This window comes from Myotis myotis, unplaced genomic scaffold, assembly GCF_014108235.1.
Source record: "Myotis myotis isolate mMyoMyo1 unplaced genomic scaffold, mMyoMyo1.p scaffold_m19_p_4, whole genome shotgun sequence".
Taxonomy (NCBI): Eukaryota; Metazoa; Chordata; class Mammalia; order Chiroptera; family Vespertilionidae; genus Myotis; species Myotis myotis.
In genome coordinates, this window is record NW_023416346.1 from 50,886,000 (window position 1) to 50,903,610 (window position 17,611).

General features: G+C 43.9%; 2 protein-coding genes across 11 annotated transcripts in view; one reads left to right on the forward strand and one right to left on the reverse strand.

The window, feature by feature from the left end:
- Positions 1-17,611, forward strand: part of AMMECR1 (AMMECR nuclear protein 1) — a 181,195-nt gene that overhangs the window by 127,686 nt on the left and 35,898 nt on the right. The gene's annotated exons all lie outside the window — the stretch shown is intronic.
- The window catches only part of TMEM164 (transmembrane protein 164), a 213,860-nt gene continuing 207,575 nt past the window's right edge, over positions 11,327-17,611 (reverse strand). For 9 of the 10 annotated variants that reach the window (XM_036305182.1, XM_036305181.1, XM_036305178.1 and 6 more), the window contains one exon: positions 11,327-16,174. In XM_036305182.1, coding sequence (XP_036161075.1) covers positions 15,968-16,174 — 207 coding nt within the window. In that variant the 3' untranslated portion in view covers positions 11,327-15,967. The remainder of the gene's footprint in view (positions 16,175-17,611) is intronic. The other variant, XM_036305176.1, reaches the window with a different exon arrangement.

A 17,611-nucleotide genomic window follows, 5' to 3' on the forward strand; every position in this document is an offset into this window, starting at 1 on the left:
ATTTTCTCCATTCTATAGTTAGCCTTTTTCACATCCTTGATAATGTCCTGTAATGAACAAAAATTTTAAATTTTTGTGAAGTCCAATTTATCTATTTTTTCTTTTGTTGTTCTTGTTTTAGGTGTCAAATCTGAGAATCCATTGCCATGCTCTGGATCATAAATATTTACCCCTATGTTTTCTTTGAATAGTTTTAGCCCTTATATTTAGGTTATTGATCAATTTTGAGTTAATTTTTGTGTGGTACGAGGTTGGAGTCCAATTTGATTTTTTTTAATGTAGCTATTCATTTGTTCCAATATCATTTGTTGAAAAGACTGTTCTTTCTGCTACTGAATGGTCTTGGTACCCTGGTTGAAAATCAATTCACCACAGAGATTTGGGTTTATTTCTGGACTTTCAATTCTATTTCATTGATCTATATGTCTATCCTGATTACTCTAGCTTGTAGTATGTTTTGAAATTGGAAGTGTGTCTTCCTGCCTTGCTTTTCTTTCTCACTATTGTTTAGGCTATTCAAGGATACTTGAGATTCCTTGTAAATTTGAGGATTGGCTTTTCCATTTTTGCAAAAAAAATGCAATTTTTATAGGGATTGCAATGAATCTGTAGATCATTTTAAGGACTATAGTCATGTACCACTTAACAATGGGGAAACATTCTGACATATCCTTCTTTATGCCATTTCACCATTGTGAAAACATCATAGACTGCGCTTACAAAAATCTAGGTAGTGTAGCCTACTATACATGGAGGTTATATTGTATATCACCGATATATATGCAATTCATCACTGACTGAAACATCCATCATTATGCAGCACATTGGCATCTTAACAATATTATGTCTTACAATCCATGAGCAGGAGCTGCCTTTCCATTTATTTAAGTCTAATTTTCAGAAATATTTTGTAATTTTCAATGTATAAGCTTTCTTCTTCTTTTTTTAATGTATAAGCTTTCTTAACTCCTAGGCCAAATTTATTCTTTTGGATGCTATTCTAAATAGAATTGTTTTCTTAACTTCCTCTTCATTTTGTCCATTACTGGCATACAGAAACACAACTAATTTTTTTGTTGATCTTATAACCTGAAACTTTATTTATTTATTAGCTCTAGTAGTTTATGTGTGTGTGTGCATTCAATAGCATTAGTTTTTTGTGTGTGCATTTAATGTTAATACCATTCACTATATATAGATGTGTGTGGGCAAAAGTAGGTTTATATTTGTTCATATGGAAAATAATACAATAATTAATAAATAATAGTACATGAATAAACTATATTTTTCATACTCACAACTGTAAATCTACTTTTGGCACCCCCAATAAAATCATCTATAAATATAGTTTTACTTCTTCCTAATTTGGATACCTTTGATTTCTTTCTTTTGCTTAATTGCTCTAGCTAGGACTTCCAGTGTTGAATAGCAGAGGTGAAAGCAGATATTCTTATATTGTTTCTGGTCTCAAGAGGAAAACTTATAGTCTTTCACCAATTAGTATGATGTTAGCTGTGGGCTTTACATATATGTCCTTTATCACGTTAAGGAACTTGCTTTCTATTCCTAGCTTGCTAAGGGTGTTGATGTTTGTCAAATGCTTTTTCTGTGTCTATTGAAAAGATCATTTCCTCCTGTGTTCTATTAATGTGGTGTACTGCATTAGTTGATTATCTTGTTGAGTCACCCTTATATTTCTGGGATAAATCCCACTTGGTCATGGTGTATAATCCTTTTAATGTGCTGTTGGATTCAGTTTGCTGATATTTTGTTGAAGATTTTTGTGTCTGTACTCATAAAGGATACTGGTCAGTGGTTTTTTTCTTGTATCTTTGGCTTTGGTATCAAGGTAATGTTGGCCTTATAGAATGTGTTAGGAAGTGTCCCTTCCTCTTCTATTTTTGGATGAATTTGAATAGGAGTAGTGTTAAATCTCTACGGATTGAACCTACAACCCTGGTGCGTGCCCTTGACCGGGAATCGGTGTGTGGGCCAATGTTCTAATCACTGAGCATCACTGGCCAGGGCAGTTGGGAGGTTTTTGATTACTGATTCAAACTCAGATTTTCTATTTTCTAGAGTCAGTTTTGGTAATTTCTGTGTTTCAAGGGACTTGTCCATTTCAAGACTTATCTAATTTGTTGGCACACAACTACTTATAATATTCTCTTATAATCCTTTGAATTTTTGTAAGATTGGTCATAACATCCCTGATTTCATTTTCAATTTTAGTTATTTGTGTCTTTTTTCTTGAAGTCTAAAGATCTTTCAATTTTGTTGATCTTTTTAAAGAACCAATTATTTGTTTAATTGATTTTATTTTTTTCCCTATTTCATTTATCTCTGCTCTAATCTTGTTTCCTTCCTTCTGTTGGCTTTAGGTTTAGTTTGCTCTTCTTTTTTTAGTTCTTCAACACATAAAGTTAGGGTGTTGATTTCAGAGCTTCCTTTTTCAATGCAGATGCTTACAGTTACAAATTTAACTCTGAGCACTGCTTTCACCATATCTCATAAGTTTTGGTATATTGTATTTTCATTTTCACTGATCTCAAAGCATGTTACAGTTTTTCCTAGTGCTTTTTTCTTTAACCCAATGGCTGTTTAAGAGTATGTTATTTAATTTCCTCATATTCATTTTTTTATTTTTCCTTCTCTTATTGATTTCTAGCTGCATTCCATTTGTTCAGAGAAGATACTTAGATTCAAATCTTTTAAAACTTATTAAAAAAATAAAATAAAAACAGCTTTATTGAAGTAGAAAAGAATAAAAAATAAAAAATAAATAAAATTTATTGAGAATTGTTTTATGGTCTAATATATTGTTTATCCTGGAGAATGTTCCATGTACACTTGAGAAGAATGTGTGCTCTGCTCTTGTTGGGTAGAATATTCTGTATATGTCTTTTAGGTCTAATTAGTTGATAGTATTGTCTTCTATTCTTTATGGATCTATTGTCTGAGTGTTCTATCCATTATTTAAAGTGGGATATAAAAGTCTCCACCTATTATGGTAGAACTATCTATTTCTTCTTTCAGTTCCATTAATGTTTCCTTCATATCTTTTAGAGCTGTTATTTGGTATGTATATGTTTATAATTGTTATATCTTCTTGATAAATCAATCATTTTATCAATAAAATGCCCTTTTCTATCTTCTTTATCAATTTTTTTCACTTAAAATCTATTTGCGTGGTATTATTTAGCCATCTTAGTTCTTTTGGTTACTACTCTTCCCATTCTTTCACTTTTATTTTATTTGTATCTTTGCATCTAAATTGAGTCTCTTGTAAACAGGATGTAGTTAAATCATGCCTTTTTAAAACCTATGTTGCCAATATCTGTCTTTTTTAAAAGTGTCAATTTTTTTCTTTTATAATCCTCACCTAAAGACACGTTTTCACTGATTTTTAGAGAGAGAGGAAGAGAGAGAGAGAAATAGAATGATCAATGATGAGAGAGAAACATCGATTGGCTGCCTCTGGGGATCAAACCCACAACCTAGGTATGTGCCCTCACTGGGAATAGAATCCACAACCTTTTGGTGTACAGGATGATGTTCCAACAAACTGAGCTATCCGGCTGGGTTCCAATATCTGTCTTCTAATTGTTGGGTGTAATCTATTTACATTTAAAGTGATTACTTATAATGAAAGCTTTTTTCTGCTATTGTGATATTTATTTTCTACATGTCATATCTTTTTTGTTCCACAATTCCTCTAATAATGCATTCTTTGTGTTTTTTGCATTTTTTCTAATGCACCATTTTGATTCAGTCTTCATTTCCTTTTTCTGTATGTTTTATTTATTTTCTTAATGGTTACCATGGGGATTGTAATTAACATCCCAAATTTATAACAACCTAGTTTGATCACTTTGGGTTTTTTTTTCTTTCTCTTCCTTTTAAATAAATGGAATCTATTTCTTCCATTACAGTAAACTGTAATTTTAGAACAATTTTATGCTCATGGCAAAGTTGAGCAAAAAGTACAGTTTACATATACTCCCCGATCCCTGCCTCTCCCCAGACAGCCTCCCCTACTATCAACATCCCACACCAGAGTGGTACATTTGTTGCAATCAGTCAACCTCCATTGATACGTCATTATCATCCAAAGTTCATGGTTTACATTAGAGTTCACTCTTGATATTATATAGTCTAAGGGTTTTTGAGAAATGCACAATGAAATGCATTCATCATAATATACAGAGCAGTTTCACTGCCCTAAATATCCATCTGTGCTTCATCTAATCATCCTTCCCTCCCCACCAGCCTTGGAAACCACTGATCTTAATCACCCCTTTTTAATGAATTATAATAGACAACATTTAGTGAGCGCACATGTGCGCTAAGGACCATATGATACACTTTTCAACAGCTTTATGAATTTCCCATTTTATAGAATAAGAATCGAGTTCAAAGAGGCTATCAGTTATCAAAGGTCAACAGTCAGAACTCAAACCAAGTTTTTCAGGCTCCAGAGACTGAGTTTTTAATACTTCACTCTACTGTCTTGATAGGATGAGGATAATGGTGACAGTGATGGTAGCAGTGGTGATGGTAATGGCAGTAATAGTGACATCTAACATTTATGTAAACAATTCTTACAATGTGCCAACCACTGTGATAAGTGCTTTATGTATTCAGTCCTCACACCAGTTCTATGAAACAGGTACTGTTATTATTGCTGTTTTATAGATGAGCAAACTGAGGCTCAGAGATGTTAAATAATAATCTGCTTTAAGTGCACAGAATCTACTTAATGGAGGCTAGTTACTACATTGAAGACTTCATTGTGACCATCCATTATCTCTTTGTAGGGCTGGAGATGGTAAAGATATAGGACAAGGTGTTTCCCTGTAAACCGATTAGTTGGTTGACTCTTTTTTTTTTAATCCTTCCCAAGGATATGCTTTTATTGATTTTAGAGAGAGAGAAGGGAGAGAGAGAGAGAGAGAAACATGGATATGAGAGAAACATCTATCAGTCACTTCCAATACCCACCCCAACCAGGAAATCAAACCTGCAAGCTAGGCATCGGCCCTGACTGGGAATTGAACCTTCAACCTTTTGGTGCATGGGACAATGCTCCAACCAAGTGAGCCACCCAGCCAGGGCTAGTTGGTTTGATTCCTGAAGTTCAAAATCCAGAGACTTAAACTTGTTTTTTGACTCTTTCTTACATAAGGGCACATGAGGTCTGATAGCATGGCTCTCAAGGGCAGTAGACTCTGTCCTTGGCTGTCCAACCTTAGTTACTGTCTTTTTTGTCACAGGAGGACTGCCTGCCCCCAGGCTTCTGGGTATACAACTAGGGCTCAGAAATAGCCCCATAATTGGCCTCATCAGCTTTTATGGAGGCTACTGCAGGAGGGGCCTAAGTAGGCCAACACTTTAACCCAGTTACATGAGGGCGGCTGTAATCCGCTCTGAGCATGTCTTGTTAAGCTCTTGGGGTTGGGGGTGGGGGGGAAGAACGTCCAAAAACTGCTTCCTGTGCCCATGTCCCTGGATCCCACTGGATTTACTTGTTCCCCTTCTGGAAGAGTTTGGCCTAAAGGCTGTAAGAACCATGCTTAATTAGAGTGTCTGCCAGAACGGAGAGAAGGTTAATGGTAATTTCCAACTGCAGTGAATGTCTATGGCTTAGGCTACCCTTGGGTAAAGTGGTGCTTTTCTTTAGAAGGCCCACTAACTAAGCCTTCTTACACCTTATTGGAAGAGGTGAGAAAACCATTGTCTTCCTCTGTGTGGGCCAGACAGCCGCTCACATCAACCCAGGGAGTTTGGATCAGGCTGGACTCCTTTCCCACCCCCCTTCTCTTCTAGCTCATCTCTGGCAATGACTAGACCTGGGAGTTCCCCAGGGAAGCAGGCTGAGCTGTCTGGCCAGGCTGTGGTTGGGAAATAAAGAAACCAGAGCTGTTGAGGTCCTGGCTTGTCTGGCTCCCTCCCCAACTCTCTTTCTGGCTTCCTCCACCCTTCATCCCTCCATGTAGTTGGCATGGTAGGCTATCTTATGCAGGTGTACTCTGCCTCCTTCCTCTCATATCCCACAAACCATCTGCCTTAAGAGATAACTCAACATAGTGGGCCCCCTTTGGGTCAGCAAGCAGAAAACTTACCTGGCCTGGGTAGAAGCTGGATGTAGTGTTAAAATGAGGCTATGTGCTAAAAGTTTGTTTATAAGTTTTCCCAAAGGGGTTTTCTCTAGCCCAGTGGTGACTCTCATGGGGGAAAGAAATGGAAAAAAGGTAACAATCGTGGAATTTCAGCGACTCTAAGATGCCTCAGGTTGTAAAATATCCACTTCTTTACGTACCAGGGAAAGAGAAAAATAAATTGCTGATTAAAGTATGTCATGCTATTGCTTATACAATGCACCCCATCACCTCTCCTCCATACCCCACCACATGGGGCCCATTAAGGCACAGTGGATGAGTGTAGTCAAAACCACAACTAACCTCTGGGCTCTGAGAACAAGCATAGCAACTATACTGTCTGAAGATAAAAACACATACATTGGACAGAACTTTATTGTTTAGAAAGCCTTCTCACACCCATATCTCACTGGGTGTCTCACAGCTGCCCTGGAGTACAGAGAGATATGACTTGACACCTTGGCACCCAGGACTTAAGAGGGGACGGAAAACTGGAACTGCAGGCCCCATCTATTGAGTCCTACCTTCACGTTTTTTCAACTATTACACTGCAACCACTATCTAGGATAAGGTACAGACAGAACTAGTGAGGGTACAAAGAAGTGGCTTTTAAATCGTTTTCCCAATGAAATTTTTTACAGATCCTCCATGTACAAAACAATAAAATTGGTTTTGTTCTGGGTGAAGCAAGGGAAAAGGCCAGAAGAACCCCCAACCATACTGCCTTCACCCATCCCTCAACCCAGCTGGCCTCTAAGGTACCTCCCCAGGCTCCCCGAAGCTCTGAGGAACAATTTCCAAACCTGTAGAGAGGGGGCTTCCACTGTACTGGTAATGTTCTTTTTCTTAAGCTGGACTTAGATATTATTTTTATACCTTTTGTTATGTCTTAAAATTTTCATTAAAAAACAACAACAACACAGTGGCGGAGATGGTCAGTTCAAAGAGATGACTCACAGCTTAGAAACTTAAAAAAACAAAAAAAAGTTTTCTTTGAATTACTGGCTAGGGTGAAGCCTGGGCATCGAAACTGTCTTTAAAGCTTCTCAAGCGATTCTAATACACTGGAAAATTTATGAGCCTCTGTATGAGCGTTACCTTGTCAGCTCCAACATTCCAGAAATCTGAGGCTATGTCCTGGAGAGCCCAGGGTCTTTCTAAAAATATAATAGCAAAGGGATTGGGGGTCCTGGGAACTAGGGAAGAGGAAAACACAGCTGAAGTGACAGCAAAAGCAGGCAGTACCTCTGCTGGCCCCTTGGATAGAGAGGAGAGGCAGAAGAGACCACAGAGAACTGGTCATTTGAGCAGAGGTACAGCTGTGGATGGGTCCTTGGAAAGAAGAACACCTATATGGGTCCTGTCACCTATCAGAGATACATCAAGGAAGCATCACCCTCCTTGCTAAGACCTGCCTCGTTGTGAGATGCTGAGGCTACCAGCTGGCTGAGATGTAGGAGAAGATGTACAGAAGTTAGGAAGTCAGCTGTGAAGGGCAAAGCCCTTTGTGTCGTCCACTAGCAACAGGAGCAGCCTTCCTTATTGCCTCCCTGGGACATACTTAAACTCCTTTACCAAGCTCAGACATCCCAGATGTGCAATCTAGATGCTGGGTAAAGGCTGACTGGAAGAGGGGAAGGTACAGGCAGTAACAGACAGTCCTTGACTTTGGATTAGGCCAGCCTTGCTTGTTGCCAAAGTTAGCAAACCACATATCCTTTGAAAAAGGCATTGCAATCGTCAAATTGACATCTGTGTATCTCTGTTCCTCCACTGGCTTTGGCAAACCAGGATAAGGGAAAAATTCACTGGGGGATCAGCTAGTAATCATCTAAACCTGCTCCCTACCCATCTAAGATATAGATGATGCATTCCATAGGCTGGTGGGGCTTTTGCCATGCAAACACCAACTCTGTGTGCTCCAGGAAATGAAGGGTGACTCTGGTGGGGATGAACCTGATGGGGATGAGCCAAGGACATAGAAAAGCAGATGGATGGTTCCTTCCTCATCTTCTACCCACAGGTTTGGGGAAGATTCAGGGGGAACAGATACTGTCTCAGTTCTCTTCCACCCCTACACCGCCACCTCATCCAGGATCCCAACCTCACAGAGCCCTGCAGATAAGTAGGATGGGCCCCTTAGCAAGGAGGCCCAGAGGCTAGAGCTTGAGGTGCCTGGGCAAACAAAGACACACAGCCTGGGCAAAACTCACAAGATGGGCGATAGTTATACAGCCAAAGATTTGCCTTCAGGTAACAATAGTGCCTCCCAAGATTTTGCAGCACTCCAAGATAAGATCATTGCTCAAAGATTACATTCTATGGAGAAGATCCTGTGCCAGGGGCTGGAGAATAAATAAGATCCCACCCTGCTCTCAAGAAGCTCCATGTCCACAGTGTGAGAGAGCCTTAAGGAATTACACAAGAGGGGGGAAACTGCAGGCCAGGAGTGAGCAATAGGTGCTGTGGGAGCCAAATGGAGAGGAATCTAATGTGAACTGGGGCTCAGGGAAGATTGTTCACAGGAGATGACCCTTGAGCTGAGGCCTTTGGATGAGAAGAGAGAGTGGGGAGCTGATAAAACACCACAAAGAGAAAGGCAACGGAGCTGGAAATGGCAAGGCAAGAATAAATGGAGTAGGTATGCCTGGAAAAGAGGGTCTCTCCCTGAGTAATTGGGAGGGGGGTTGGGGGTGGCTGGGGATGAGAGGAAGCATAGGTGTTTACAAGGCCCAGGGAAATGAGGGAGTCATTTGCATTTGAAAGACCATTGCCTACAGATGGGGAAAAGACTGGAACTGGAACAAAGGCAGAAGCACTAGCCCAGGGAAAAGGGAGGGCCTAGGGTCATTGGTATTTAGCTCTTCCTGAAAAGTGAGACACAGAAAGGTCATGGGCCCAACTTTTGTCCCCTCCATCTAACAGCCTCTTTTCTTCCTTCTTTCTGGGCCATCTCTAGCCTGGACCCTTGTGTCTCCCTCACCTCCCAACTTCTATGCCTTTCAGCTCTGCTTTGAGGCTTGCCAGGGTCAGGCCTGCTTGCAGCAGAAACAACAATAGGATTGACTCCTCTCTGTCATGCAGTCATGGTCTTACTTTCCCCTCTCTTGCCTTCCACATCATTTCCTGGCTCTCCGCCCACATTTCCTCCTATCTCTTTCAGGGCTGGGGCCTGTGTGCAAGGTTTGCCTAGTAACCCCAGCAGCCCAAACAGACCATGGAGTCTGGGGGTGAGTGTAAAGCACAAGGGTTTTGGAGTCTAATAAACTGGCTTCACAATCCAGCTCCTCATTTATTAGCTCTGTCTGTCAGGTGGGGACAGCATTACTGGTCAACTCACCGTGCTTTTGTGGTTATCACAGGAGGTACTGTGTATGGACAGATTTAGCATCTTACCTGGCTCATGGTCATAGTTATGCTGTAAGCAGTTAGACATGAGCAAAGCAAGAACAATGGGCCAAGTACAGAAAGTCACCAAGATGGAGAGCCCCAGGTGCCTAACAATTGGCAATTAATTGTAGGGTGGGACATCACCCCCAGGATGACTTTTCCTCCCCTAGCATATCAATAGTCAGGAGGTTTGGGCCCCCTGACCTTTCCTCCTTAGAGATAACCTCTATGCTTCAGTTTTATTTCAGCTCCAGGCCCAGCAGCATTGAATAATCACCCTTTGCCCTGGAGCACTGGAGAAGCAAACCTCCTGAAAGGACACACCTGGAGAACTTCTAAATATTCTATTAAGATCTTTCCCTGGCTCAGTTGGCTTGGCTCAGTGACTGAGCATCAACCTATGAACCAGGAGGTCGGGGTTCAATTCCTGATCAGGGCACACGCCCGGGTTGTGGGCTTGATCTCCAGTGAGGGACATGAAGGAGTCAGCCAATCAATGATTCTCTCTCATCATTAGTGTTTCTACCTCTCTCTCTCCCCCTCCCTTTCTCTCTGAAATCAATATGTATACATATACAAACATATATACATATATATATACATACATATATACATATACACACATATATATATTAAAGATCTTTCTCTGGGACCTCCCCTAAAATTGCCACCCTTAAAACCCTTAGGATGGAGGACCCAGTGCGCTCTCCCGCTTGGGAGCATGCCTATGCCTTTACCTTCCCTCTCCATTTCCCTCCTCACCCCAGGCACCTCACCATTAGCTTCCTCACTGCCACACTCCAAGGGCTCTTCTTTTACCTCTATAACTTGTTTGCTAAACCCATATCTTTTAGGAATTACTTTTTCTATCTCTGTAATTTACCCAATACATCTATTACAGTTTGGGTCTTGCTCTGAATTCTTTCCTAGCCAGAACCCAAGTACTGAGGTTGCTGAACCCAGGTTTGGTCTGACCCCCCCTCCCCTCGCCCCAGTCAGACACATGGTGCTGTTCCCGTGGCCTATAACAGTTATTGTTTTGTAGATGGAGAACCTGGGGTGCAAAAGAACAAATGACTTGTCCTACGTGGTAGTTTTGCGGCCCTGCCTCATTGATGGTCTGGGTGCCCAAATACTGGCCAGTGAGGACATCCACCAGCACTGGGTCCCACTTGGCCAGCTGTGTCCCTTCTAGAAGCAGCAACACCAGTAAAATGCCAAGGAGGGTCTCTGTCTAGGGTAAAGGCAAGCTGGGCTAATCAGACTCACCATGGCTGGTCAGTGGGTAGCCTTGGACAGGCAGGTCTGACTGTTCCCAAAGTTTAGGGTTATCTCATTCACTTCTCCCCATAGGCCATTCTGACCTGTGCTGGGCACAGGCCTGTGTTGAGTGCTAGTTCAGAGCCAGTCCTCAGGGAACTTGGGATGAGTGAGCCTCAGCATGTTGACTTCAAAGTCGCCTTCTCTAATTCAGTCATCCAGCCTGGCCCCATGCACCATGGGCGCAATGAACCCAGCAGATGTCCCCAGCAGACAAGCTCTGCTAAGAGCAAAAGACTCCCTGGGTCCCTGGCAGCCCTGGTGGAAGCAGGCAGCATGTGGGAATTTAAGGCCACACATCCTGCCACACAGATCCCAGGGCAAAGCTGTGCTGAGAGCACTAGCTGCCCTTTGGTGGTCCCCTCCATGGTGTGTGTGACTAACAGCCTCTTTTGTCTACTTTTCAAAGCAGAGGGCCTTCTGAGAGGGTTCTGGGAAGCAAGGCCAAGACTCCTGGGTTCTCATAAATCTTTTAATAACAGTAAATGAAGAAAACATTGTAACAGCAAGTCCAATGGTGAGGGTTCCTTTCCATTCAGGGGTCTTCAACAATAAAAACACCTAAGACTAAAATGCAGAATGCCAAGTACACAAATTAATGACTATTTATTTCCAAAGGTGATTGCAGAAACCATTTCAGTACAATCAAAAGGTTATAGAAAACTGGGAAAACATGTTACAAAATGCCCCAAGAGGTGAGCAAACTGGTGGGGGCACAGAGCACCCAAGAACCAGCTTAGAAAAAATACTCACCCTGCTGCTGTTTAAAGGGATTAGAGAGACTGGTCCTAAAGGGAGTCACAGAGGAGAAGGAGTGACGACAGGGATGGTCTGCCCAGTGCATAGCAATCTGTCTTGGGAATGAGGAAGGATGGGGGAAGGGGGGCAGTAAGAGGGAAAGAGTCATTTGCCAATTTTCTGGCAGAAATAATTACAGATCAGACTATCTTATTCTCTGTACCACAATAACACCAATATAAATGAAGAATTCTTTAAAATATAATACAAAACTGACACCAAAAGAAAGCAAGTTTCCAAAACAAGAGCTTTGCTTAAAATGACTTTTGTTTTGTTTCGTGCCACTCAGTAGCAATCCACTGTACAAAAATGTCACAGACAAGATCAACAACAAATGACTAGGTTTTCCTGAGCACAAAGTGGCTCAGTCTATATACAGAAGAGGAAGGCTCACTCCCTGTCAGGACTCTACCCACCATCCAGAGGGCAGGCAGGGCATGCAGCAGGAAGGCCCCTTCTCAGTCCGGGGCCTTGACAAGAAGCACGAGAGGGCCTGTGGGACCCCCTCTCTTATGCCTGCTCCAGATTTACCAAAACCAGCACTGCATCTGCATCTACTCTTCTTTTCTCCTCCAATACCGCCTCTTCAGTCTTCCAAAGAGAACAGATGAATCTGGATCAACATCTACAAATCCAGGGAAGTCTTTTTGGCCAAGGGAGCAGGAGGAAGGGCCTTCTTTCACCCACTGAGCCACCCAGATTACTTCCAGGGCACCACCCAGTCCCAACAGTGCCAGGAGACCTGCTGACAACTTGTCATTTGTGGGGAGCTGTGCCCACTCCCCAAAACACTGAATTATCAATGAGCACAAATAGCAAAGCTCTGGCTGAGGCTGTGGCAAGAGAGATGATCTGATACCTAGACTTGTGGTACTAGATCAGCCGTGGGCAAACTACGGCCCGTGGGCCAGATCCGGCCTGTTTGAAATGAATAAAACTATTGAAAAAAAAGACCGTACCCTTTTATGTAATGATGTTTACTTTGAATTTATATTAGTTCACACAAACACTCCATCCATGCTTTTGTTCCGGCCCTCCGGTCCAGTTTAAGAACCCATTGTGGCCCTCGAGTCAAAAAGTTTGCCCACCCCTGCACTAGATGGTAAAGTGTGCCAACCACCCCATGTATCCCAACCACCCTGCAAGCAGCTTCTGTGAATTCTGGGAAGTTCAAGGATAAAGAGAGAATATTGACTTGGGGAAACTGAGTCTGTACTTTTCTCACAAGCGCACAGAGGTATGCATCACTGGGAAGAAGATGGGCCAGATCATCTTTGGTGTACAAAACCAAATTCTGAGACCACAAGCAGACGGTCCATATTTCTGCTATTATGAGCTGATGCCACAAGTTGAGCAGCTGACCAGACTGTTTTCATTGGCCCAGATTCTTGGCCAGGGCTACCCAGGGGCTTGAGGGAACACTCACTTCTCTTCTTAGGGCTGTTTTAAAAGAAACTGTCCACTTCTATAGACACTCTCTCAGACACACACCAAGCTCTCACACACTGGCTAATGACATATGGAAACTTGGCTAGGGTGGTTGGGAAACCTCCTTGGCACTGAGAGGAAAGCTCTGGGGAGGAGCTAGGCAGCCTGGGCCCACTGGGAAGGGCGCCACCCTCTAGGCAGGCTGCTGTGGTTCTGGTCAGGTTACCTTTAAGAGTGAGGTACAGACCAATTCAGGTGCATGCTGCCCCCTAACACCTCAAACACAATCCCTGGCTCCTTGTGGAACCTCTGGACTAGGCTCACTCTCTGTTTCTTCTACCTACATGTTTCTGAGCCAACCTGGCCCCCAGAAACCCTGCATCTCCCCTTCACTTCCTCCTTCCCCTGACAGGTGTATCTGTCTCTGGCCTGGCCAGAGCAGGCACATGGCTTTCACTCTCTTCTTCCAAGCAGCAGAAAATGCCAGCTAGATCGGGACAGTGAGCTGTAGCCAGGGCAAAGGCCAGCTTTTAGAAGCATGCCAATGCAAGGAAAGCTCAGGCTGACTGGCAACCTGTGCCATGCCACACAGACAGAGAGAAAGAGAGCTCATTCAGAGTCACTTACGCCACTGTGGTCAGCTGAGGTACATCATCTGCCTACAAAGATTCCATGTACTGGTAGGGGACAGGACAGGCCCTCAAGGGCTCCACCCATGACCTCCTTCCAACTTTTTCTTTTGTGAAGAGGCCGAGGGGCACTAAGGCCTTAGCAGTTTGATGGTGGGCAAGGAAAATCAAGCCAATCAAAAGGTGCCTCTTCTGGAAGGCAACCCTAGGGTGAGAGACACTAAGAAAAACTTGGCCAAGCCCGCAAAGACAGCAGAAAATGAAGATTGCATGTCATGAGGAGCTCGTGGGAACTGGGAGTACCCAGTTTTCTGCCTCCTGTTCCCCCAACCCCTGGAGACTGATCACCTCAGTGCCAGCAGGCCTCTGTGAAAGGGTGGTCCATGATTGCTTCCCTGGGCCTTACCTTACTCAGAGACTCTCCTACATTCTACTGCCTCCTGTAGGTCCATTTGTGAAAATCATGATCACTGAGTCACCGAAGCTCAATCTACATCTAATACAGGAACACCTGAATTTCTGGAACAGGCCCAGAGCAAATGGGTTGCCTAGAGGGGGAGGTGGGAGGGGAGGCTCACCAGAGGAAGTCATTAAACCATCTTTTCTCTGTGTTTTTTTTTAATGTTTTTAAAATTTATTTTTTGAGAGAGAGAGGAAGGGTGGGAAAGAGAGAAACATCAATCAGCTGCCTCCTGCACGCCCCCTCCTGGGGATCAAGCCTGCAAACTGGGCATATGCCCTGAATGGGAATCAAACCTCTTGGTGCATGGGACAAAGCTCAACCAACTGAGCCACACCAGCCAGGGTTCTTTTCTGTTGTTAAGCAAATCTGTTCTTAGTATGAGCTAACAAGCAATCAGCAAAAGTCAAGCTACTGCCTCCCTTTTTGAGATCCACGCATGACTGAGCTCAAGTCTTTCAACGAAAGGTCTTCATTTGGAGCACGTGAATCTTCACCCCTGGGGACTTGATTCCTTGATACCTCCCTTTCAAACTAGACATGGGCTTTGGGGTGGGGAGCATGTGATGACTCCCAAGCTAACCAATTCAGCACTGAGTCTGGCTACAGTGACAAGATCTGGACCTAGGGAAACAATACCAGCAGGATCTGTATCTTCCCCAAACCTGGATGCTGACATATCCTGTAAGACCACAAAATATATTGACAAGAGCCCCTCTAGAGATAGGCCCTGATGCAAGGATTCTCCAAACTCAAACACCCTAAAACAAATGAGCAAGCAAATAAACAAAAACAAAACACACACACAAAAACCCCTACAAAAAAACAACTCTAGCTCATCCTTCCCTGAAGCTGCCTTTGAAAAGAGAGAAAAAAAAAATTTAAGGGGCACTCAATATTAAAGAGGAATCTATTATCAATACTAAACTAAACTGGAGCATATGATTCAAATCACTATTTTCTCAAGTTACCACTTCTGCTGATTAATTTCTATGCTCACTTCTGATTGGAATATGGGTCAGTTCTCAGCTCCACTGGCAGAATGTACCCAGGGTCCTGCTTAGTATTAGTTGTGGACATTTTAACCTTGTTCACTTTGGATTTGCCACTGCAACAGCTCTCTATCCTCCTCAATGGAATCAAACCTTTGGGCTGGGTAGTGCCCCACCTCCCATTGCAGGCAGCCTCCTGGAGAATGTGGCTGGTTGGCTGCTTGCTTTGAGTCATGGGGCACCAATGGGAAGAATCTGGCCAGTTCTATTTTGGCCATGAGCTGGGAAGTCCCTTGGCTCTTGGCTTGCCGCTGGTATAGAAACAAGGCCTCAGTCCCCTTATGGTGGGGGCTATGCTGGAGACAAAAGGGGACCCCAGCATAAATCTGTAGGTCCCTGGCAGTGGAGAAATGAATTGCAACCAATCTCATCACTGCGATGCCAAAAGTACTACTGCTTGTTGTTCCCTTTATCCTCAACCAGCTGTTGTTAAAGCACCAACAAGCAGTGAAAGCTACTGACTACCGTCTCTCCATATAAGGCCACTAGGAGCAGGGAGAAAGAGCAAAGGGGAGGAGGACAAATCCAGCCATCAGCACTATACCTCAGGTTCCAGGTGACATCCTGGGAGGAAGAGCTGGGGAAGGAAGAGTGGTGGAAGAAAGGGACAGAGAGGAGGAAAAAGGAAATACACCAAATATCCTACTGCCCTCTCCCATGATTTCATTAAGAACTGGGTGTTCTCCAAGTCAAGTCAGGACTTGTTTCCTCAGGGAGAAAAAAAAAGCACCTTCAGTCTATTTTTTTGGCTGGAAGCCGGAGCAAATCCAGCAGATATTTACACAAGGGCCCAACCATGTATGAGAACAGGATGACCAGCTTCCCGTGGGTCATGGTCATGAGAGTCTGGTGTCCCGAGGCCCAGATGCGATACCAGGGGCCGTAGAATGGGTCTGAGATGGCCGGACACAGCATGTTGTTCAAATTCACTTCGGTGACCTGCAGGGACAAGGGAGGTAGAGTGAGCGTTTACCATCCTTAGGCTTTCTCTGGCTTCTGCCAGTTCAGCCATCTCTACCTAAAGGGGGACTAGACAAGTAGGGATTGACAAATCCCCACCTGTTCATAAACGGGATTTTTCTCCCCTAGGTTTTAGGAGTGGGTCAAGGCTAGAGCCCACAGGAGGTGACGGGGAAGGCCGTCCACTGGAAAAGCTGTTTGGTTTTGCTCCACCTTGCCTTCTAGGTTGAGTGTAGGGCCCGTTGCTATTCCTAAGCATCCACTATGTGCCTAGTTCCTGGAGACATGTTATGGGAGAAAAGAACAGTCAATGGCATGGTCCCTGCCTCCACATAACTGGCAACCAATCAAGTTGGGGTGATCAATTTGCCATATTTGACCTCAGACCAGACGGAGCTCACCGGGTGTTCCCCACCAGGAGATCTGCAGAGTGTACAAAATGGGGGCCAAGTCTTCAGGGATGATTTCATGAAGGAAGTGGTGCCTGAATGGACTCATGAAGGATGGATGGGTGTCATGGCAAGAAATGGAGTAAGCAGAGCCTTCCTTGTAGGAGGCATGGCCTAAGCCAGGCCCGGAAGTGGGACTGAGTATGGTGACATGAGGACACTGACTTCTCTGGAATCAAGGAGACTCAGTAGAGAGCAGTATGAATAAGGGTGTGAAGATCATATTACTTTATTCCTATTGTGCATGAAGCATTCACACCTTCAGCCAGGAGTGCAAACCACGCTCCAAAGTAAACCAGAGCAGAATAATATGCCAGGGTGGGGAAGAGAAGGTAACTGCTTCCACAAAGGCACTGGTGACATCGGTTACATGCCCTAAACCTGCCAGGTCCCAAAAGGCTCCACAAGGAAAATGCTACATTACTGCCGCTCACACACAAAACCAGACATGCCACTCCTGCCCCAAGGACGCCACAGCACCTTCCTTCCAAAGCCCTTCAAGCCCATTCACATTAAAGAGAAGTCCTCACCACCTGTTGGGGAGGCTGGGGTTTTGTACCATGTCACAGAGGGGTGGAGACCTCTCCACCCTTGAGAATGAAGTGACTTACCCAGAGCAGTGGCAGAGCTAGGACTTGAACTTGGGTCTCCTGACCCCCAGCCCCAGCCCTGAGCTCCTTATATTCACTTTGCCATCAACAGACAACCATGCAGTCAGCAATCATGAGCTCTGGGTAACTCAACTACTGAGTCTAGCTATCATCCACACTCCAGACAGGTTTGAACAGCCCAGAATGCCACAGGGGTCCCCCAACATTGCACTTCCGCTGACCACATATCTCAAGGTCTGGGAATAGGCTCAAAAGCCTACCCAGGCCCCGAGTGAGGGTTAGGGTCCTCCTCCCCATGGGATCCACAGCAAACTACTTTCCAATTGCAGCTCACTGTTTCCAACCCAAGTGGCCAG